The sequence below is a fragment of the Delphinus delphis genome, chromosome 19, assembly GCF_949987515.2.
Source record: "Delphinus delphis chromosome 19, mDelDel1.2, whole genome shotgun sequence".
In the NCBI taxonomy this organism is placed as follows: domain Eukaryota; kingdom Metazoa; phylum Chordata; class Mammalia; order Artiodactyla; family Delphinidae; genus Delphinus; species Delphinus delphis.
Genome location: NC_082701.1, coordinates 44,807,601 through 44,831,908, shown reverse-complemented (window position 1 = coordinate 44,831,908; position 24,308 = coordinate 44,807,601). Strand labels below are relative to the sequence as shown.

The 24,308-nt window shown below is 39.2% G+C and overlaps 1 protein-coding gene across 2 annotated transcripts in view; it reads left to right on the top strand.

Annotated features, from left to right (window-relative positions):
- SSH2 (slingshot protein phosphatase 2) overlaps positions 1 to 24,308 on the top strand; it is a 245,163-nt gene that overhangs the window by 132,875 nt on the left and 87,980 nt on the right. The window contains exon 1 of one of the 2 annotated variants that reach the window (XM_059997045.1): positions 2,950 to 3,223. The exons of the other annotated variant lie outside the window; for it this stretch is intronic. Coding sequence (XP_059853028.1) covers positions 3,096 to 3,223 — 128 coding nt within the window. The 5' untranslated portion in view covers positions 2,950 to 3,095. Of the gene's footprint in view, positions 1 to 2,949; positions 3,224 to 24,308 lie in introns of those variants that run through there. 2 annotated transcript variants of the gene reach the window in all.

Here is a 24,308-nt window from a genome sequence, read left to right as displayed (position 1 = left end):
TTTCATGCTGCTCAATTTAATTTGGAATCATTTTTGAATTCCCAGATGCTTGGGTACAGAGAACTTGCTCCCTAGAGCCTTGTTTCCTGACACTGGAGAGTAAAGGATTAAATTGAGCTGAAACTAAATTGATTGACATTTTGACACTCTGCAGATTGTGAAAAGAAACAGAATTTGTTCAACTTTTTGAAACAGTAGTAGAAAGAACTATTTCCTTAAAGGTACTTCAGTCTGCAGAGGTGATTTTTTTTTTTTTCCTTAAAAACCAAGAAGCATGTTCTAGCACTTCACCAGTTTTCTATATTACAGTTTAAAATGAGAATTTAACTTTGAAAAGCTTTTGAAAAGGCCTCGATGGGGGTGTTAAAATAGTCTCCTTTTGTTGGACGGGCACTGACAGAAGTCTTTTGAGGAGAAACAAAGGACTAGGCACTTATGGGGTGTCACTATAGGAACCTATTTATAAAAGACAAGTATACATATTTATGAAATCTTTATCTCTAGCGTTTTTAAATGCCAGAGATATTAAGTGTTGCATTGAGTAAGATACATTTCCTGCTGAGTTCTTTTTCCGGCAGATACAAATGATTACCATGACATCATCTTTTCCTAAATGGCGTCATTTAAGTGTTGACTTCAATAAAATCCTATCACTGCTGTGTCATGAAAGGAACTGGACTCACCTTAACAGTGCTGTTCCAAACAGCCTGCTACGGTTTTTTTGTTTTTTGGGTTTTTTTTTTTTAATCACTGCAGGAGGCTGTAATAAATTACAGCCTGGAAGAAGTTTCAAACTGGCAAGTTTGCCAGATATTTAAAGCAATTTATTTTGGGGTGTATCAGCAGATTTTTTCTTACACTGCCATTTGGGTGCCTGCTGACATAGCCTGAATAAATCTTTCAAAATTTTTCCTTCCTAGAGATGGATGAAGATGATGATGCACTGGACTCCGAAGTCCAGACCTTTTATTCATTAACTCTTCACTTGCCAACTAGTTCCTTCTTAATTTAGATATCTATTTCTGGCATGAGTTTGCAATATTTCCAGTCCCTCAGTGCCTTGGCAACAACTTTGTTTTATGGAAGGATCAACTAACAAAAGAAGGATTCTGGTTGTAGACATAGAATTTATAGTTTAGATTATTTCATTACTAGTATTTTGAAAATTGCCAAACTTCCCAATAGGAAAAGAAGTCTGAAATTTTATATAAAACAAAGACTTATTTCTTCTTGATTCAGTATATTATGAGTAGTAAAGTGAGTTCTTCCTAATTATAGTCTCTTTTATAGTTCTACTTTCTCTTATAATTTTTTCTCATGATCTCTTATGATAGTGAAGTCGTTTTTTTTTTAATTATTGATTTTTGGCTCTGGAATTCCTAAAGCAACTTATATCGATGTATATTTTAGTCAAGTATTCATAAAAGCTAAAAATACTGATGCCCAAAAATACTTGTTCTGATGAGACAGTGAGGACAAGAGATAAGGGAGCTAACTTTTTTTTAAATTAATTAATTAATTTATTTTTGGCTGCATTGGGTCTTCGTTGCTGCACATGGGTTTTCTCTAGTTGCAGCGAGCGGGGCCTATTCTTCGTTGTGGTGCGCAGGCTTCTCATTACAGGGGCTTCTTTTGTGGAGCACAGGCTCTAGGCACATGGGCTTCAGTAGTTGTAGCACGTAGGCTCGGTAGTTGGGGCTCACGGGCTCTAGAGCGCAGGCTCAGTAGTTGGGGCGCACGGACTTAGTTGCTCCGCAGCATGTGGGATCTTTCCGGACCAGGGCTCGAACCCATGTCCCCTGCATTTGCAGGCAGATTCTTAACCACTGCACCACCAGGGAAGCCCAGAGAGCTAACTTTTACTGAGTGCCTGAAGGGGGCCAGTCCCTTTTGTAAACCACTACACATAGCAGAGTGTGTAGGTGAGAGAGAAAAGAGATTCTCTTTTTACAGAGCTGGTCCCTGTTCAGGTGAAAGGCACTGCTCAGCGAGTTGTTAAGGAAAATCATAAAGCATCAGGGAATAGGATTTGGTGGGGAAAGCCCTAGATCAGGAGTTATAAAACGGGAGTTCCTATCTAAGTTCCTATCTAAGTCAGCTACAAATAAGATCATCTGGTTAGACCCTCAGTGTTTCCACATCGGCACAGTAAGGATATAACCTCTAGCCCGTCTTCCTCTCTAGATCATTTGGCACAGTAGTTGTCAACCAGGCTGCACAATGCGATTACCAGGGGAGCTTTGAAAAATACTAACTTCTAGATCCCAACTTTAAGAGATTACGATTTGATTTGTCTAGAGTGCAACCGGGCATTGGGATTTTTTTTTAATCTCCACAGGTGGATTCATATGTGCAGTTAAGGCTGGGAATCCTTGGTTTGGAGGATGGTTAGTAAATTTATTTACAAGCATTAGCAGATGTTATCGACAGTGTAGATAGACTTTTTTCCCCATCATAGCTTCAACTGTTGGAAAAAAAAAAATCCAGTTTATCTCAGCATTTTCCTAGTCCGTAGCACATAGGAAGCCGTTAATAAACATTTATTGCATTTGCGAGTGTACAGCCTTTAAGTTTTAAGGTCATTTGGAAAATGGGGTTTGGTTGAGGTTCATGCATAAAGCAGATTATGAGGCAGGACCTTTCTGTTGAAACATTCCAATGAAATGCGAGCCTTTCTGGCTCACCCCCCGGCTCCCTTCACTCCCTCACCCAAGCCGAGGTGGCTTGGGGCCGACCCTGTTCCCCAGGCTCCGACGCCGGTAGCGGATCTGGCGGCTGCTAAGAGCTCCGGGGCGGGGCGCCCGCGGAGCCCGACCCTCTCGGGTCTCAGGACCCGCCCCGCCGGCGCGCTCAGCCCCGCCCCGCCCCGCCCCGGACGCGAGTTGGGGCGGGCTGCTGGAGGCGCCCGGACGCCGGGACTCCACAGCCGAGCCCCAGGGCTACGGCAGCTGCTTCCGCGCGACCCGGCGGGCCCTCTTCTGCCGCCCGGAGTCCGCGCTGCCCGCGCCTCAAGTCCGGCGGAGCCCAAAGCGAGCGCCTCGTGCCGGAGCAGGGCGGGGGCCGGGATGCGGAGCTGTGCGCCTTGAGCCGGCCCCATGACCCTGAGCACGTTGGCCCACGAGAGGAAGGCGCCCCCCACCTGCACCTGGAGCCTCAGTGGCCCCGACATGATCCCCTACTTTTCTGCCAACGCGGTCATCTCGCAGAACGCCATCAACCAGCTGTGAGTGCGCCGCGCGCCCTCCCACCCTCTGTGAACGCTTGGAAAGTTTGCTTTTCAGCAGCCGCTTTCCCCCGGCAATTGGGAGCAAGCAAGGGCGAAATCGCATCCTGCTTGCTTGCAGGTCTTGGGGCGTCTGGGGGCATAGTGAGGTGGAGAGGAAGGGTAATTCTTGGAGGGAGAAAGTGTCCTGGGGGTGGGGAGGCGGACAGAAAATCCTTTGGGAGAATTTCTGGTAAACTTTGAGAGAATCTGAAAGTGAGGTCGCCCCAGGGAAATTGTGATGACTGAGTGACAGCCGTATGGCATTCGGGAGACTTGGGCTGAAGGGCGGTCAGTAGCTCTGAACCGCCGGCCGGAAAAGCTAGCACTCCCTTGCGGGTCCTGCTGGTGCTCAAGCTCCCGTGTTTGTTGTTCTGTTTTCTTGTTTCAAATAAGTTTGCTTGTGACCATAGGTTTCTGTTACAAGCCGTGCACACAAAGAAAGGCAGTTCATTCTTAACACCCGCTGGTTGTAGTCTGAAATTATTTCATAGAACTGGATTTTAGTAGTTTGGCTCTTTTTCTTTTTGTCTCCGCCTGTAGTAGTACGTGCTAACAACCCAAGCCTGTATGCACACCTTCAATCGCCAAAGTGCAAGATTCATTTGCATCTTTAAATCTTAACGGTTTTCAAAGTCTCTAGAGTTGTTTCTCCCTTCCATTGTGGTTTAGTTATTTCTGAGAACTGTGTGCTCAAGCTTGTGGTTAATCTCATCTCACAGTTAGGGCGAAGTAGAGGAACTCTCATCTCACAGTTAAAAAGGGCGAAGTAGAGGAACTCCCATCTATTCAAGTTGCATCCTTAAACTAGTTGAGTGATTTAGGGTTACTTTTAGATAGCAGCAGTTTGATCTTTGTAGTGTATTAGCACTCATTCGGAGTAGCTTCAAGGAGAGTCGCCTACTGAGGTTTTCCCAGACTCCTGGCACTTGAGCAACTTCTCTTTCCCTCCCAGGTCAACCCTAAGGAACTTTTTAGTTTCATGTCCAACAATAGAAACTTTCCATTATCTCTTAGTAAAGATCCCAAGAATAGCATGTAAAGTGATTTATAGATAATCTTAAAGCTAATTTATTATTTTAACTAACTGTTTTGCTCTCTTACCAAATCAAATTTGCATTTCAACTTTTTTTCTTTGTGTTGATTCATGGTGGCGCACCGAAAAAACAATATCCCCCCACAGTATCGTGGTTTTACTGTTTTGTATTATAAACTCTACAGAATTAAATCAACTGTTTACTTGTATTTTCCCTTTTAAAAAAAAAAAGACAATTGGAGTGAATAATCTGAAAGTGGATAACCAATCTCAAAATAAGTGCTCACAATACTTTTTAAAAGGTAGTGGAAGCAACCCACATGTCCATTAATGGATACATGGATAAACAGAATGAATATTATTCAGCCTTAAAAAGGAAGGAAATTCTGATATATGCTACAACATGGATGAACTTTGAAGACATCATACTAACTGAAATAAGCCAGTGACAAAGTACAAATACTGTATGATTCCACTTATGTGAGGGACCTTAGAGTAGTCTGGTTGCTAGGGGTTGGAGGAGGGGAATGAGATGTTTGTGTTTAATAGGTACAGAATTTCATTTGAGGAAGAAGAAAAAGTTATGGGGATGGATGGTGCTGATGGTTGCACAACAATGTGAATGAATTTATTGGCACTGAACTGTACACTTAAAAATGGTTAAAATGGCAAATTTTATATATATTTAACTACAGTTTAAAAAAAAGGTTAAACAAAACTTAAAAGGCAGAGCTTCTAAGCTTTGTGGGGAAAAGGAGTTTTGAATCTTGCTTCCTAGTGTGGTCAAGCAAGTACAGATTTCTTTTCCTACTAATTAGTGACTTTGGGTAAGTCATTTGAGTTCAGTTTCTTAAACTGTAAAATGATGATACGGTGGTTCCTACCCCAGAGGATCGTAAAAGATTATATGTGTGGTAACAATTTACAAACTATAAACCCCTGCCCAGGAAAATGTAATTGAAATTAAACAAAAACTATTAGCTGCCATTTATTGACGACTTGCCATTGTGCTAAGTTTAATGTGTATTATTATCTCATTTAATCATCACAGCCATCCTATGAACTAATTTATTCTGTTTACAGATAATGTAGCTGAGGCTTAGAGAAGTTAAGTAATTACTCAAGACCATATAGCTCGTAAATGACAAAAATGTCCTTAGAATCCAGATGTTTCCTAGGCCAGTGCTCTTAACCACTAGAAAAATGATCTTCTGTCTTCGTAGTTGCAAGGCCACTTTTGAGACTTACGTCTTAGGAGTTATCTTTATGTGCTGACATCTTCAACTTAGTAGTGAAAACATTTGCTACACGAAGAGTTTTGCTGTTAAGGTAGACACTCTTTTAAAGAATTTGCAGAATATTTCTCTTTTCCTTTTTGTCTCTCTTTTACCACTTTTTTTTTCTTAAGAGAGTTTTGCTAATATTCTCTTCTTCTAAAGTGTATTTATTAGTATTGCTTTAGCCATCATTTTTATTTTACATTTATAGTGTTGCCCAGTTCATCATCATTTAAAAATCCTTGGGGAGGGGGAAGGGTGAGCTGTGACAGGGCGAGAGAGAGTCATGGGCATATACACACTAACAAACGTAGTAAGGTAGATAGCTAGTGGGAAGCAGCCACATGGCACAGGGATATTGGCTCGGTGCTTTGTGACAGCCTGGAGGGGTGGGATAGGGAGGGTGGCAGGGAGGGAGACGCAAGAGGGAAGACATATGGGAACATATGTTTATGTATGACTGATTCACTTTGTTATAAAGCAGAAACGAACACACCATTGTAAAGCAATTATACCCCAATAAAGATGTTAAAAAAAAAAAAAAATCCTTAGGGGCTTCCCTAGTGGCACAGTGGTTAAGAATCCGCCTGCCAATGCAGGGGACACGGGTTCAAGCCCTGGTCCGGGAAGGTCCCACATGCCGCGGAGCAACTAAGCCCGTGCACCACAACTACTGAGCCTGCACCCTAGAGCCCGCGAGTCACAACTACTGAAGCCCTTGCCCCTAGAGCCCGTGCTCCGCGACAAGAGAAGCCACCGCAGTGAGAAGCCACCGCAGTGAGAAGCCTGTGCACCCCAGCGGAGAGTAGCCCCCGCTCGCCACAACTAGAGAAAGCCCGCGCACAGCAGTAACAATAGTTACTGTCATAAGTGTTAAATTTTGTTAACTTACACACATTTTTGGCACCTAATGCAGAAGTTCTTAATTTTGGGTCTATGGTTATTGAAGCCATGAATTGGCCTTAGAAGCTTAATGAACTCCTTGAGATCATATGAAAATGTTGGGTAAATATATTTTTAAAAATCATATTCTCAAAGTCATGTGATATAAAAGGTTAGGAATCTCGTTCCTGGGACTTCACTGGTGGTCCAGTGGTTGAGACTCCACGTTCCCAATGGAGGGGGCCCGGGTTCCATCCCTGGTCAGAGAGCTAGATCCTGCATGCCCCAACTAAAAGATCCCACATGCCGCAACTAAGACCTGGCACAGCCAAATAAACAAACAAACAAATACATAGTTTTTAAAAATCTCCTTCCTAAAGGGAAGTATTGTTTCTAAGGCCTGATACAGTAAAAACTTAACTGGTGTGAGCATTTCCCTGTGGTGCCAGATATGTAAATAGCAGTGATGAATGGGAGCAACTAAAAGATTAAGATTTAAGGTCCTTAAGTGAAGACTGAATTTTAACTGTATGCTTGGGGCAAGGGGTACCATGACACCTGAGTACTCTTAGGCCAGTGGTTCTCTTGTCATTGCTGAGGACCCACTCATAAGAGCTTTTTTTCCTTTTCTTGTTTGCTGCCTCAGATTTGCTCTGGGTTTAGAAACCAAGTAAACCGTGTAACAAATCCCATGAGAACTGTGTCAGAGTAAAAAGACCACAGTGAGATCTTAGGGGCTTCCCTATGGAGAAAGTTAATGACCTTTAGAGTAGGGCCTTTGGATACCTATTTCGGTGATTTCACAGGCTCTTTCGAATTTCTTGACTTTTAACTGTGTGTATATACATATAGGTGAAATTAGAGAATAGCTTGGGTATTACTGTATGTTATTGGGAATTATATCATCATTATTAGATTAAGGTCTCCCCTTACCATTGTGTAAAACTCACCAAATATAGTGTTATTTCTTATGTATTCAGAGAAGAACATTAAGAAGTGATTGAATTAACTCCAGAAACAAAGAATAGTTACTGTCATAAGTGTTAATCCTACTAGAAAAATATATGTGAGCAACCCCGAGCATCATCTGATCAAACTTCAAGAGTCTTGGATCAGACTGCTCAAATGATCATGAAAAGTTCCATACCCTTTAAGAATCTACATATGCTTTTAAATAAAACAAAAATCTGAAGTTCTGAAAAATATGGGAGCCTGTTATTTTTTTTAAACCTATGTTATTTTTTTTTAAACCTATGTTATTTTTAGAGAGCCAGCCTTCAATCTCTGAGAAGTGAAGTTGCTAAGCAAGGGGCCAAGGCTTTTCTAATGTTATTGTTATATGCCAAACAAATAGCTTATCGACAAATAGGTGACTATTTTTGTGTCCTGAAAAGTTCAGGGAAGGATCAAGAATTAGTAGATAAAATGCTGGCAAAGGCTATCATTAAAGCAGTGTTCCCATTATGAAAACCACTGATCAAAAGTCTTGGAACTTAAAAAAAAAAAAGTCTTGGAAGCTTGAGACATTGCTTGATTTGTTAATGAGGTTACCTTGAGCTTTTTATCCTTGACCCAAAATACTTGTATTTATTTACTTGGTTATGTATATGAGTTTGACTTCCTAGCTTCACATCAGTGCTTTCTGAAGTCAAGCTCAGCAACAGAGGAGCATATTGAGATGATTATCCAAAATGTACCTTTTCATGAAATTGAAAGGTAGAAACAGCTTTATTTTTTGTGTTTATTAGTGATAGTACGAATGCTCTTTTCAGTTCTGCTGTGTAGTTATGCAAGTGATTTCACATGTGCTCATCTCTGAACTTAAGCTTGCATCAGGATCACCTAGATGGCTTATTGAAACACAGACTGCTGCCTACACCACCAGAGTTTCTGATTCTGTAGGTCTGGGGTGAGACTAGAGAATTTAAATTTCTAACAAGTTCCTAGAGGATGCTGATGATGCTGATCCAGGGACCACACTTTGGAAACCACTGCCTTAAAGTATTCCTGTGAGGCAGATTGGGCAAGTCTTTATCCACATTTTGTAGAGTAAATAAACTAAAAAATCAAAATGGTGAAGTGATTGCCACAGGGATTACATGATTTGCTATTGGTAGAACTGAAACTAGAAGCAGCATTTCCTGTCTCCAAATCTAGAGCTCTTAACGATGCTGCACTCAAAGTCCTGATGCTTTGTATATATGTGGGAACATTTCTTTAGATAAAATTCTAGCAGTGGAATTTCTGGGTCTGATGGTATGTACCTGTTAAAATTTTGATACATGCTGCCAAAATGCTTTGCAGTTTGCTTTGCCAATTTGCTCTTACAAGCTGTAAGTAAGAGTATATCTTACTTATATACTTACATAGGTATCTTCACCAACCCTGGTAATATTAGTGATATTAGATAGCAGTTAATTTTTTACTGAGCTCTTACTGTGTGCCAGGCATTGTTTTGAGTACTATGCATATTACCTCATTCTCTGTTCTTAACAACTTTGACTTAGGTGTATCCTCAGTTACACACAAGAGGCACAGAGATTTTAAGTAATTTGTCTAAGGTAATACGGCCAGGATGCAAACACAGACAGTCTCACTCCAAGACCCCTGCTCTTAAACACTCCTCTGTTTGCACTTCCCTTACTATTGAAGAACTTTAGGATCCTTTTGTATTTTTATTGGTCTTGCTCATTTTTCTTCTATAATTTACATGTTTGTACTTTAACCATTTTTCTATTGGTAGTTTTTTTCATGTAGTACTCTGTATATTCTGAATATGTTTTAAAAATACTTTGCCCAGCCTATTGCTTGTCTTTTAATTTTGCATCTTGTATAAAGTTTTTAATTTTTTTTCTTTTTTTAACTTATTGGCTGCGTTGGATCTTTGTTGCTGCGCACGGGCTTTCTCTAGTTGTGGTGAGCGGGGGCCTACTCTGTTGCGGTACACAGGCTTCCCATTGCAGTGGCTTCTCTTATTGTGGAGCACAGGCTCTAGGCATGAGGGCTTCAGTAGTTGTGGCTCGTGGGCTCTAGAGCACAGGCTCAGTAGTTGTGGCACACGGGCTTAGTTGCTCCGTGACATGTGGGATCTTCCTGGACCAGGGTTTGAACCTGTGTCCCCTGCATTGGCAGGTAGATTCTTAAGCACTGCGCCACCAGGGAAGTCCCAAAAGTTTTTAATTTTTATGTAGTAAAATCTGTCAGTATTTTCTCTTATGATTTCAGTTTTGCATTTGGCTTTTACCCTTCCCACCCACTCCCAGGATTATAAATACTCTTTTGTATTTTTCTAGTATGCCTACACTTTAAAAATATTTCACTCTTTAAAACTGTAATTTATCTTCACAGGCATACCTTGGAGATAATGTGGGTTCAGTTCCAGACTACCACAATAAAGTGAATGTTACAATAAAATGAGTTACACGAATTTTTTGCTTTCCCCATGCATATAAAAGTTATGTTTACACTGTAGTCTGTAAAGTGTGCGGTAGTATTATGTCTAAAAGAAAACAACCTGCTCACCTTAATTTTAAAATGCTTTATTGCTAAATGCTGACCCTCATCTGAGCCTTCAGCAAGTCTTGATCTTTTTGGTGGTGGAGGGTTTGAAATATTGCGAGAAATACCAAAAGGTGACACAGAGACGTGAAGTGAGCAAATGCTGTTGAAAAAATGGCACCAGTAGACTTGCTCTACTCAGGGTTGCCACAAACCTTAAATTTGTTTAAAAAAAAAAATGCAGTATCTGCGAAGCGCAATAAAGAGAAGCACAACAAAACAAGGTATGCCTGTATCTATTGTGTGAGGTCGAGCTTTAACTTTACCTTTTTTCCAAATGGACAGTCATTTATTCCAATACCATTTATTTAGCTCATTCTCACTTCACTGATTTGAAATGCTATTCGTATATATTAAGTCCTATTGACATGTTTTCTTTCATACACCAATACCACATTTTTACTTAATGTAGATTTAGTGGACATTTTGATATCTTGTATCACAAGGCCTACCTCAGTGTATGTGTTTTTTTAATATCTGAGCTACTCTTGCTTATTTTCCAGGTAAGTCTCAGAAACAGATTGTCAATTTCTACTTTTAAAAATCCTATTGGGATTTTGATTTAAATTGTACTGAACTAGGTTTAGGAAGAATTAACAGCTTTATAAAATGAGCCTTCCCGATGAGGAATGTGGTATGTGTGTCTGTTTATCCACTGTTTTTAAAATGTCCTTCATTTAAATTTTACACTTTTCCTCATACAGTAGTTACACATTTCTTATTAGGTATATTCATGGGTGTTTTATAAAGTTTTTGTTGCTCTTGTGAATGAGCTCTTCTTTCCCATGATGTTTTCTAATTAGTCCCTGTAGGTGTGTGGTAAAACTGGTTTTTATAGTATTTGCTTTTGTATCAGACCACCTTGCTAAACTCTTAGTCCTAATATCTAATAGATATTTTAGTTGATTTTCTTGACTTCTCTGGGTGGATGATTATATCATCTGTAAATGGGTTTTCTCTAAGTGTAACTCTTCATTGCTTTGCCTTAGGCTTTAGTGTAGTGTTGAAGAGGAGCCATGCTAGTGGTCTCATCTTGTTTTCCATTGTAAAAGGGGTGCTTTTTATGTTTTCTAAATAGATGTATTGTGTGCTGTAGGTTCCAGCATAGATCACTTTCCAAGTTAAGGATATTTCCTACTATTCCTAATTTCAATTTTTTTTTTTTTTTCGGTATGTGGGCCTCTCACTGTTGTGGCCTTTCCCGCTGCGGAGTGCAGGCTCCGGATGCGCAGGCTCAGTGGCCATGGCTCACGGGCCTAGCCGCTCCGCGGCATGTGGGATCCTCCCAGACCGGGGCATGAACCCGTGTCCCCTGTATCGGCAAGCGGACTCTCAACCACTACGCCACCAGGGAAGCCCTCCAGTATTTTTAAATTAGATATAGTTATTGAATTTTATTACGTGTTTTTTGGACATCTGTTGGAAGGATAATATTTCCCCCCTTTCCTGGGAATGCAGTGACACATTGAGTTGCAAAAGTTGAATTGTCCTTTCACGCTGTTTGCATTATTTGTTAACATATTGCTGGAATTGGTTTACTAATATTTTAAGATTTTTTCATTCAAATATTTGTTGAATCTTTGGTGCTCTCTTTGTCCAGCTTACGTATGATTTGTTGAATGATTTAGGTATAGTCTTCCATCTTTTTCTAGCTCTAAAACAGTTCTTTAGCAGAAATTCTGTACTTTAAAAGCCTAGAACCAAGAAGTCCTACTCCAAATGTTATAATTTTGTGAAATTGTTTTGCCTTTCAAATTCTTAAATTTCCTTGTTGTATTGAATAAGTGTGTTTATCGTCCATGATACTTTTAAAATCTACATTTGTCCTCTGCAGAAATGGATAAACATAATTATAATAATTGATAATTCAGTGATTGAAGCCAGGCATTCATTTATGATTTAAGAGCTTTTTTTCCCCTCGTTCGTGGGTAAAGAGACTAATAATAATATTTTTAAAAGGCATGAGGGCTTCCCTGGTGGCGCAGTGGTTGAGAGTCTGCCTGCCGATGCAGGGGACACGGGTTCGTGCCCCGGTCTGGGAAGATCCCACATGCCGCGGAGCGGCTGGGCCCGTGAGCCATGGCCACTGAGCCTGCGCGTCCGGAGCCTGTGCTCCGCAACAGGAGAGGCCACAACAGTGAGAGGCCCGCATACCGCAAAAAAAAAAAAAAGGCATGAGATGTCTGTTTGATTTTAAATCAGTACTGTTTTTGTGCTTGTTTCTGATCCTTGAATAGGCAATATACCCTTAAAAGGTAGAATATTATTTAAAAGGTGCTCAAATAAGTTTACATCAAGTGAATTAATCTTCTACATCAAGTGAATTAATGGCCTTCAAATATGAAGGAGAAGTTAATTGTCAGAGTAAAAGGTGCATTTGTGTTTTCATTAGCAGTGATAACTTTGTGTGCCTTTATCCGTACTTGTGCTGCTTTGAAGTCAGTAGAGCAGTAATTGGCTTGGAACAGAGAGGAAAAAAGCTCTCAAATTTGGCCTTACTGGAAACCAGTTAACTGAAGAGTAACTCTGCATAATAAAGATGAACAGGAATGGTGAGGTTGTGATGCACTCAAGGCAAGATTTCTTTGATAAATCTGAGTGAATTTTTTTTTCTAAATTACTGTTCTTCAGATTGTGTGCTCACCTGTAATCACTTCTGAAATTGGGCAATTTCTTTAAACTTACACTGAGAAACCATTGCCCAAAGCCAAATAATTAAGGATGTTGTCATTCTCTGGCTCCAAGAGCTGTTGAACCTTGGAGTAATGGAGGGGCTAAACTACAGATCCTCTTGCTCCCTCTCTTCTTGGGTTTCTCCAGTAAATGTGAATCTTCTTAATTACCTTATGTAAAATTGCCTTGGGACTAAAGAACAGTGGTGTAGATGCTATCACATAATGTTTCTGAATTTCTAAGGTGAAAGCAAAAAAATAATAATCAGTATCTTAACTACTTTCAGATAGAGTTAGAGTTAGCTTTGCATTGTTAGAATTATACAGGATGTTGCTTCCACTAACATAATTAGATTTAACTTGAAGAAATGTGCTAAAAACATCAAGGCCTTTTTAGGTGTTCCTGTGATTTGGAAAGGATGTGGCAGATGATTTATAAATAGATTGTTAGTACTGCACACCAAAGGGCACATTTGGGCTCACTTCCTTTTTGCAGGTTGTGCAAATTGGGCAACTCTTGTTTTTTGCATTAATCTGTTTTTAGAGGGGTGTGACCCTTCTTTTAGTAACCTGAGGGATTTGGCATTAGGTATGTGTCTGTTAAAGCCACAGAATCCAGAGGCTTGTATTCCTCTCAAATAAAGAGAAACTTCCGTGTTAGCCTGTACTAGAGTGGGGTTTTTTTAAATTGTAAGTTCAGTTTTCCAGATGTAGAAGACATAGAATTATTTGATTTTTTTTTTTTTTTTTTTGGATGATGAGCGAAATGGTTCAAATTGTTGCTTATGTTTTGGGGGGAATAATAGCTGCCTCATTTCAGGGGACTGTGGAGATCAAATGAGATAGTTAATAAGAAAGAACAATAACATTTTCAGTTAACGATTATGTTACTTTTGTCATTTGTACTTAATGTTTATTGACAAAGATTCATGTGGATATTCATGATCCGTAGCAGGACATTTCAAGCCCTGAGAATTATAATTGTGGACTTCGTATCGCTTGTCTTCTGTGGTGTCTGTATTCTTAAAACTTCATGCCACAGATAGGCAGGCCTGTTTACAACCCAAGAAGCCTTCAGTACCTCCACAAAAGGCTGATCAGGTTTATGAGCTTAGCATCTTATCTGTGCATCTCATCTCTGTTGTTCTTTGAATTTTGTGTGATAAAAGCCAGTTGATCTTCATAAGGAATAAACTGAATGAGAGTATTTATGATTTTTCTTCACTGATTTTAAATAAGTATCACTTATAACAGAGAGCTCTTAAGAGAGATGTCATTTCTTTGGGACTCTCCTCTGTCCCAGGTACCTTTAAATTACTGTGTTTCTCCTAAAATATACCCAATTCTCATGAACACCAAAAAATTTTAACTTCCTATTATTTTATCGTCTTTATTTTGGGGGGGAAATTTAGTTTGAGAAGTTGGGACATCTATGGGAGAATGTGAATTAGTGTAAATTTTTCTTCCTAGGAGGGGAATGAAATAGATTTAGACGATGTGTGAAGCTCGACTTTTTGGACGTCCCTTTGGCCAGATTTGGTATAGATCATTCTATCAACCCCATACCTGTGATGCTTATTCCTCCCCAATAAAATCCCACATTCAATTCTTAAAGTATCCCATTCATTAAATACTCTATTTAGAGATTCTTGAAAGGTGTCTTGGGTCATGTATTCATTATCTTACTTGTCATTTGTTCTTGTGGCTGATAGTAATAGTCTGGTGTTTGGAATGAAACAGACCTGAGTTCCAATCAGTTTCACCACCTGTAAGCTGTTTGACCTTCAGTATGTTCAACATATCATAAAACCACCATGAGCCTTGGTTTCCTTATCAATAAAATGGAACTTATAGTGTCTATTAATATTAATGTAGTTCATTTAAGTTAATTAAATGTAATATTTATAAAGTACTGCAAATAGTAAGCACTCAGTAAATGGTAGCTAATATTTTTGCCCTTTTGACATGAGCCAAAGTATAGGAGAAGGAGTTAGAGTGGTACGCCAGCCTGGTGGTAAAAATTCCATCATATGCATAACTGTCATGGGAGATACAAAGAAATATAAGACATGGTTCTTGCAGTCAGGATGCTCAGTCTGTTGAGAGATATGAGACAGATCAATAAAAGGATAAATAAGAACACAATTTAGCACATGCTAAGTGGCAGATGAATGGTGCAGTTGGTGCTTTAGGTATTCAGAGGACAAAAAGTTATTGTAAATGAGCCTTTATGGTAGGATTTGAGCTGGAATGCTGACCTTTTTTTCTGGCCCTCTTAAATGTCTTGATCTGTATAAGCAGAGGTAAAGGGTACTTGAGTGGTGAGAGAAAAGGAAGACTAATATGGCAGATGTCGGGCCATATTACAGATAGTTTTCAGTGAATGACTGCTATTAATCATTTGTGGTAAGAAGGAGAATCCAGAAATGCTTTTGTATAGACTGATAATGTTCTTTAGAAAATAGGTATGAGCATATTTGGGATATATCATGTGGGCAAAATTTTAATCACGTTTTTATCGAGTACCCACTGACTACACAGCACAGTAACCAGCATTTGCAGGCTTTACATAGCTTATTTAGGAAGGCTGCCAATTTTACAAGGCTGTTGTTGAATTAGTACCAGTGGTTGGTAGCTCAGTGTGAAATCCCCATAGGCAGCATAAGAACAGAAATCATTAAACTATCTGCTAGTGGCTTTATGGTTAAAAGAAAGGAAGGAGGGAGGAAAGAAAGAAACATTCAAGAATTCCAAAGCAAAACCTCATTCCCTGCTTTCTCCAGGTGCATAGCTCTAGATATTGTTACATCAGCACCATGTGGTAGGCAAGGTGGTTCCCATGGCACAGAGGGCTTGTAATATTTCCAGTGGAGTGAGCCTATAAGGGGAAGGGTGTGCTGATTTTGTTCTTAATGGCTTGGCTACCAGTTTAATGGCCTGGTTGTCAATTAATGGCTCATCTTATTTAGACTTGTATAAGCAATGTACAGCTCCTTAGTTTAAGTACACATGGAAACCATCCTAGTGGACAGGGGGATCTTTTACACGTATGTAAGTAAGCCTATAATTGTATATCAGTAAAGACCAAGGACTATATAAATGCCCAAATGATAGTTTAACAATATTGATTCAAAGAAGAGTTACTGCAGCTACTAAAAATTTAGCAGATTGTGTCTTCTTATACTCTCCTGCACTGAGAGAATTGCCAAACTGAGACTGTATTTATTTCCATTTAGTGATTCTAACTAAATGAATTTAAACCCAGTGTAATTGTTTTTCAGAGTTAAAGAAAAACTGAAGATTGTAGTCTGGCTAGTTATCATCTCTCTAACTTAAAGATTGAAAGCCATTGTTGTTTTAATCATACTTTATTACTTACCTCCTTGGAAATATACTTGAGTATATCCGTTGAGAACCTACCTTGGTCCTGGCTATTCATGAGTTGGGGCCTGTTCACCTTTGTGTCTCGCCTGTGGTCAGTCTCAGTTATCTTGGTAGTCCGCCGCTATGCTCACACTGCTAGAATTCTTTCTTGCCATTTTACACACTTGGAGAAGTTCTCAGCAAGGCCATATGCCCTGTTTGTCAGAAAATGATAGTGTCGTAAGAATGTTTATTATGCTTTTTAAAGAAATGATAACATCTAGTCTCTTCCTCAACTAAAATCAAAATCAACCAATAAATTTTGAATATCAGTGCTCCTCTTTATGGCAGTCTTACAAATCCATTTGAGGAAATTTTTCAAATGGAGAATCTCTTTTGCTTTAAAAAGCCTGTCTACCTTATACACAGTAAAGTTGATAATATCTCATTCTTTACCACCCACTCAGCTTAAAAGTGAACGTGTCCTGGGTGAGTGATTTTTTTTTTTTTTAATGGAACTGGTCTTACTGGTACTTAAAATCAACAAAGCAAAAATATTGGTTATTTTTTAATACTGCAGATAATGCATGTTTATTATAGAAAAAACAGAAAACACTGAAGCATTCCTCCTCTCCCCCAAAAGCATTATCCTTATTCTTATCTCCCAAATATGTTTACTGTTAATACCATCCAGGCATTTCTATGTATGTGTATACTTTTATTTATTTATGTATGTATATATTTTTAAAAATGGGATTGTCCTCTATCGTTTGCTTTGTACTCTGTTTTTCTTTTTTCACTTAGCATATTGGGAACATCCTGTCATTGTCCTCAAATGAGTTTCTTTCATATCCTTTTTGAGAGTTGTTTGTTTTCCATAGAACTGAATTCTGTCTGCCCTGTTGGTGCACATTTTGATTGTGTTCAGTTTTTTGCAGTTATAAACAAAGCCTCACTGAACGAATATCCTTGTGCCTAAATCTTTACACATGTCCCTGAAGGAAATACCCTAAAACTCATTTCTGGGATTGCTAGACCAAAGGGTATACATATTTCTAGAGTTTTTGATATAGATTGCCGGTTTGCTCACCAGAAATGTTGTACACTCATTACTAAAATGAATTTTAGTAATTCATTTTCATAGTGCTGATAAAATAATAAAAAATAAAATCAAGGTAGATACAGTTTTATCCTTCAATTCATCTGAACCAGTTGGAGACCCAGAAAAGTTGATCCTTATTTGTCTTTCCTATCAGGAATTGCTTTCATACCCAAGCACTGATGGAAAATGTGTAAGCTATTTGAGTAGACCTTATGGAAAGATGAAATAATAGTGCATTGATAAGATGAAGAAACTAATTATCCCGAGATGGTGTTGAATATATCTGTAGTGTTTGTGAATTTAGGTTTGCTCCCCATGTTTTTATTTTATTCTAAAATCATCACCATTTTTTTTTTTTCACCATTTTTGACTTAGAGATTTCTGAGCCAAAAGATAACTGACACTTACCTAGGGTCCTGCAGCAAATTAACCTTGAACATTTCATTGTTTTCTGTTTAGGAAGTGTTAAGCATCATTGGGATTTCCCAAAGTTCTATCTTATTAAGGATACTGAAATTTTAAACGATGACCATATACATTAGTTTGTTAATGCTTGTAACTATACTTACAAAGCTAGAATTTCCTCATCTTGTTTATAGGAAGCAGTGAGTATATTTGTCAAAGTTCAGGAGGTGAACTTTCTAGGGAACAAGCCGTTTAAAATCTTGAAAAACAAGTTTTCATCTTTGAGGCTATTTGAATATTGAATATAGGAGAAAGGAGAAGAGTGTATGTATTTCTCTTTTTTAAAATAAATTTATTTATTTATTTTATTTTTGGCTGCGTTGGGTCTTTGTTGCTGCACGCGGGCTTTCTCTAGCCGTGACGAGCAGGGGCTACTCTTGGTTGCCGTGCGCGGGCTTCTCATTGCGGTGGCTTGTCTTGTTGTGCAGCACAGGCTCTTGTTGTGTCGCACGGGCTTCAGCAGTTGTGGTGTGCAGGCTCAGTAGTTGTGGCTCACAGGCTTAGTTACTCCACGGCATGTGAGATCTTTCTAGACCAGGGCTCAAACCCATGTCCCCTGCATTGGCAGGCGGACTATTAACCATTGCAGCACCAGGGAAGCCCAAGAGTGTACGTATTTCTTAAAGCTCTTAAAGAGTCTTTGAATGTCCCTGCAGATCTAAATAGTACTCAGAGGGGCTTCTGGCAGACTTAAAGAAAAAAGATGGGAAGGAGAAAGGAATGTTAGAATGCAGGCCACGTTTGCATGCTGGATTCAGTAGTATTGGTTGCCTGCCTCTGTCTGAAACCGAGCTCCTTCCTTAATGAAGGTGTGTGTTTAAATCACAGGCGGGGAAAGTTTTGGGGTGAAGTTTCACTTTTTTGTAGTGGCAGCAGTCCTGGACATGCTGCTGGAACACAGAGGATGAGTTCAGCACCTTCTCTACAGATGGTATCTCTGCCCACAGCTCATCTCTTTTACATAGCAAGCCTTTGTTCTCTGGAGAGTGGACCTCTGTGGGTTGGCCAGTCCAACTCCTGTCGGAGACTGAAGGTGGCTGATAAGAAGCCCAAAGGTCAAAATGGACCAATGTGGGGTGAGTCTGGCTTTAAGGGGGAAAAGTATCTTTTTGGCCTGCAGGCATCAAAAATTGAATTCACGGCATGGGAAATGTTCAGTTCATCAGCTTCAGCCTTTCAGCTTCAATCAAAGAAAAGCCACCAGCTGTCTCTCAGTCCACAGGAGCAGGAAAGAAACAAAACATTATTTAAAGGGTGTGCTTTAATTGAACTCAATTGTGTTAGGGCTTTCACTTCAGAGATGATTTCTGTGGCACTGTCACTCTGCGTACTGTAAGGTAGCAGATATTAAATCAAAAACTGAAGGTAATCCACAATCACTGGGGTCTTTTGTTGGGTTTCAATGAAACGTCAGTTAGGTTAGATACAGGTACTTCATTTGCTGACGTCACTGTTTGGCCTGTTATTAGGACGTGACGGACCACAAAAACGGGAAAGGCAAATAATATTTGCATTTCTGATTTGGTCTACTGCTTTTTAATTAAATTCGCTTTTACTAAGTATTTTGTTAACTTCAGAATTTAGGTACTACAAATATGTGATCACCAACCTGATTAAAAGTCTGCTTGTTAGTGATTGTCCTTTAAGTTAGTAGTGGTCCTTGTATGCAGTCATTAGGATTGTAAGCTATTATCCTGTCCTCTAGTCTAGTGGAAAGATTGCGAGCAGGACTAGCTACATAATTTGCAGGGCCCAGTACGTAATGAAAATGTGGAGCCCCCTGTTTGAAAAGCATTAAGAATTTCAAGACAGCAACAGCAGAGCATTGAATCAAGTGCAAGCCCCTTTCAAGCACCGACCTTGTGCAGCTGCACAGATCGCACGTCCATGAAGTGGGCCCTGACCTTGGGATATGAAATTAAATATAGACTCGAGACTTCCCTGGCGGTCCAGTGGCTAAGACTTCCCCTTCCAATCCAGGGAGTGCAGGTTCGATCCCTGGTCTGGGAGCTAAGATCCCACATGCCTCTTGGCCAAAAAAAAACAGAACATAAAACAGAAGCAATATTGTAACATATTCAATAAAGACTTTAAAAATGGTCCACATCAAAAACTTAAAAAAAGAAAAAAAGAAATCAGATATACTCAGTGGTGATCAGAACTTTGCTACTTATTCTACTTGCTGCTTGTTCTTTCCATTTGGCTGGTGGAACAAACAAGGTTAGGATTTTCTTTAAGGAAAGGTAATTAATTGATTTAACTAAAAATACATATTCTGTGTCAAAGTTTAAAAAGTGCTTTCACAATTAACGTATCGTTTAGTTCAAACAATTACACTTTTGAGGTAGCATTTCCCCCCACATTTTATACATAAGAAAAGTAAGCCTCAGAGAGGTTAAGAGATTTTCTCAAGGTCAGCCAGCTGGTAAGTGAGGTTCAAGTCCATCCCTTGTAATGCTGTGCTTTCTCACTACTTCATTCTGCCTCTACAGTTCTGCAAGACCAAAGATTAGGTGACAGAATAACTTGCTTTCTTAAGATTGATCTGTTTTACAGAATTTTCTGCCAATTTTCCAAGAATAACTGCTGGGATAGAATCATTAATATTTGCAACAAGTTTTTACTTCTGTTATTTCCTATAACCCTTGCAAATAACCCTTTGTAGTAATACTTTAGCATCATTTTAAAGGAAAGAGATTGACGTTCAAAGAGATTAAATGACTTATTCAGGTTATATAATTAATAAATGTAACAGCGGTAACTAAAATCCAAATCCTCTTTATATCTCATGCTTTTTCACTATGCTATATTTGCCTCCAATTAATTTTGTATCTCCACTTAGTAAATAACTTGTTCATTCATGTATTGATCACCTACAATGTTCTAGGCACTGGGAATGATCCAAAAAGACCAACTCTAAGCTCTTAGAACTTACATTCCAGAATGTAAATAAACTATTGTAAATAATCAGCTGATGATATGGCTATAAAGAAAAAATAAAGCAGGACAAAAAAGATGGAAAGTAACCTGGGAGAAGGAGTGCTATTTTAGAGAAAATGGTCAGGAAACTGATAAATTTTTTGAGCCACAAACTGAAGTATGGACATGTGGTATAAATGTATAAATCAATTTTTAGGTATGACAATCTAAACAATATGAGGCCACTGCATTTACAGACATAATAGCAGTAGATAAGGATTGTTGGGGCTTCCCTGTTGGCGCAGTGGTTAAGAATCCGTCTGCCGATGCAGGGGGCACGGGTTTGAGCCCTGGTCGGGGAAAATCCCACGTGCCGCGGAGCAACTAAGCCCGTGTGCCACAAGTACTGAGCCTGCGCTCTAGAGCCCGCAAGCCACAACTACTGAATCCTGCGAGCCTGGAGCCCGTGCTCCGCAACAAGAGAAGCCACCGCAATGAGAAGCCCGCGCCCTGCAATGAAGAGTAGCCCTCGCTCAGCCCCCCGCACAGCAACAAAGACCCAATGCAGACAAAAATAAATTAATTTTTTAAAAAAATAGATAAGGATTGTTAACTTACATAAACATTAGCCTACAGTAACACTTATACCTTGCATTTAAATCTCCTCTCCCATGTAGCATGGATTATAAAATCATAAGCTCAAAAAAGCTCTAAATCTAGTCATTTCCTTCGTGCTAAATCACTACCATGTAAAGCAGTGTTTAATGTATTGGTGATCTTGGATTTTTCACACTGTTAGAATATAAGTACAGTAATGGCATGCTACCTGAAATGGCATGCTCTGGGTAGCTATTAAAAAATTCTGGAGTATCCAGCAGGCTTAGGAAATGTAAAACCTCATTTGCTGGTCAGATTTGACTTTAATGAATTTCAAAATCTTGTCCAAAATCCTTTATTGTACTGAAATTCTGTTATATCTTGTACTACAGGGCTTCAGTAAGTGAACTTTCACCTAATGCTTGGGAATCTTTGTGATATAAGCAAGTTTATTGTAGAGGGATTTCCAGAAATGAGGAGAGGAGGCAGCGTTATGGGGCAGGTAAGAGGGCCTTTTCATAGGATTTGCCTTTTGCGTGCTTTAGAATGGCAAGAGTCCAGAGTATTAATAGAAGACCCTTAGAAAGCCCCAGGCCTTATCTGTTCCTCTGGTTTCAAAGTTAAATCCAAGCACCAATCATTCAGTGTTTGCCTCTTGTTAAAGCTGAGTTGTTGTCTGCTAAAAGATGAGGTGGGGGGGAGGGGGTCGGAGGACTGTTAATTCCCAGTTGCTCATAGTCTCCTGAGGGCAACTACAGGATTCCTTTAATCCAGAGTTTTAAACTAAGTTCATGAATACAATGAAATGATATGCAAAGGTGGGTGTATATATTATTAGTACATTTATTTTTCTGCAGGAAAAAGCCATAATTTTCATCAAATTTTCAAAGGAATGTAATGCCCATAATGCCCTTCCCCTCACCCCAAATTAAGAACCTGGAATAGACTATTTTAGGCATTTGACTTAGAAATTAAGTAAGGTGTTTTTAAGCTGTTTGGCCTTCCCAGTGAGATTCATTTATGCATTTTTAAACAATCACTCATGCTTTCCCCACAATGAAAGATTTTGAACTACCATTTTCTCTCTATTGAGAAGGATTATGCAGCCTTTTGAGTTCTCTCTCTCTAATAATCTTGGAGTAGATATTCCAAGAATGGTATTTGCTTTGCTAAAGAAGATTTGGAATATTACTGTAAAGCCTGAATGTTCGTTGTTCCTCAGCAAATAGTCACAACCTGTGTGGTGAGTGAAAAGAGAAGCAGTATTGGGGTAAAGTATTTCTGGTGCTTTGAACTATATCCAGGAAGGCAGAAATAACTTAAAGTTGTTACTTTAAAGTAAAAGTCGTGAGAAGAATTAGGAGAATTTCTAAATGCATTTAAGCCAGATTCTTATTAAATTATAAAGAGCTTGTTGAGAAGTTTGGGGATGACTGCCCTGGGCTTAGATATTTAGTGGAATGAGTGTGCTATTTAATGTGTTGTGCACTGAGAGTCAAAGTATTCTCCAACCCATTAAACCATTCTTTGCTATTTAAGACCAGTTTCTGCACCTACAGTGTATAGTTACAAATTTTTAGAAGTGTGAGCAATTAAGTTTTATGTGCCATTTTTGCTTTCTTGCCATCTCACGTAATTCATTTATTTAGACCTAATCCAGTGCATATTTGGCAAAAAAAAAATCTGTGTTTTGCATAAAAAGCCGTGAGAAAACTCAGACCAGTTTATCTCTCTTAGAAATTAAACACCCTTTAAAAAAGCTTATTTATTTACATACTAGAATTTTGTCCTACAAGAGGATTCAGTCTTTCAGTGTCAATTGAGAATATTTAGATGTAGTTATTTTTCATTAAGTAGGATTTTAAATGCAGAGGAAACAGAATGGAGTTTTTTTTCAGAATTTACACTATTTAAAATATTTTTCTATGTTGCTTAGTTTAGAAGTAAATATTGGAAAATGAATATACAAGTATACTGTATAAGCTGTATGTGCAGTTGTTTTCTCTTTGCTGACTGTTCGTTAAATATGTCACTGTAGAAATGTTAAAATATATAGGAAGAGAAAAAACAACATTCAAAATGTTGCCTTTTTAGCATTAACCATTAATCTGAAAAAACATGCCTCTTCAGTGACACTGAAAAAACTTTGGGAAAACATCCAACATCTGCTTATCTTTCCTGCAGTGGAAATGTTCATAATTGCAATGTGCAGTTTCCTTTGAATGAAGATAAACAGATTTCTATTTGTTATACTTATGTTTCAGAAGCATGTTTACTGAATTCTTTAAATGTATTTAATTTTTTTCACCTCACAGTTGAGGAGGTACCAGAAACATCTGATTGTTATTGGGGTTTTCTTAGCTTTCTCTTGAGGGCAGTTGTGTTTTTCTTTAAGATATTTTCCTCAGACTTTTTACTTTTTTTTTTTTTTTTGCGGTACACGGGCCTCTCACTGTTGTGGCCTCTCCCGTTGCGGAGCACAGGCTCCGGACGCGCAGGCTCAGCAGCCGTGGCTCACGGGCCCAGCTGCTCCGCGGCATGTGGGATCTTCCCGGACCGGGGCACGAACCCGTGTCCCCTGCATTGGCAGGCGGACTCTCAACCACTGCGCCACCAGCGAAGCCCAGACTTTTTCTTTTGACCCCAGGTTTAGGGGCCCCTTACAGAATATATCCACCCAAGCAGATTCCTCCATTACCTGCATTACCATGTCCCTGACTCAGTTCAGCACAGTCTCTATTATAAAATCCATGTTCCATAAGCTTTTTAAAAAAAATACGTAAGTCAGTTTTGTCTCCATTTGGTTCTTCCTTTGCCGGACGATGGATCCAAGAGGCTGTCAGCTGGACACTGCTAGAGGACTCTACCAGTCAGACCCTGGTGTTTTTGACATAGTGGGGATTCCCGAGTTGAAAACCTATTTGTTCCAGTTCCCAAGAGATCAAACGGCTGAATATTTTACCCTGTTGACCTAGACAGCTCTTTGGCTAAGGCATGGTGAGCAATCCTGGCCAGCGAGTTATCTAAATGATATTCACTGCTTTGCTTTAGTCATGACTGTGCTGGAGTTATGTATGGTAGAGATTGTTCTATGCATACTAGAGATTATACATCTGTTCACAGTGAGATAAAATTGAGCATTGGTTGTTCTATTGGTTGCCAAGGAATGCATCAA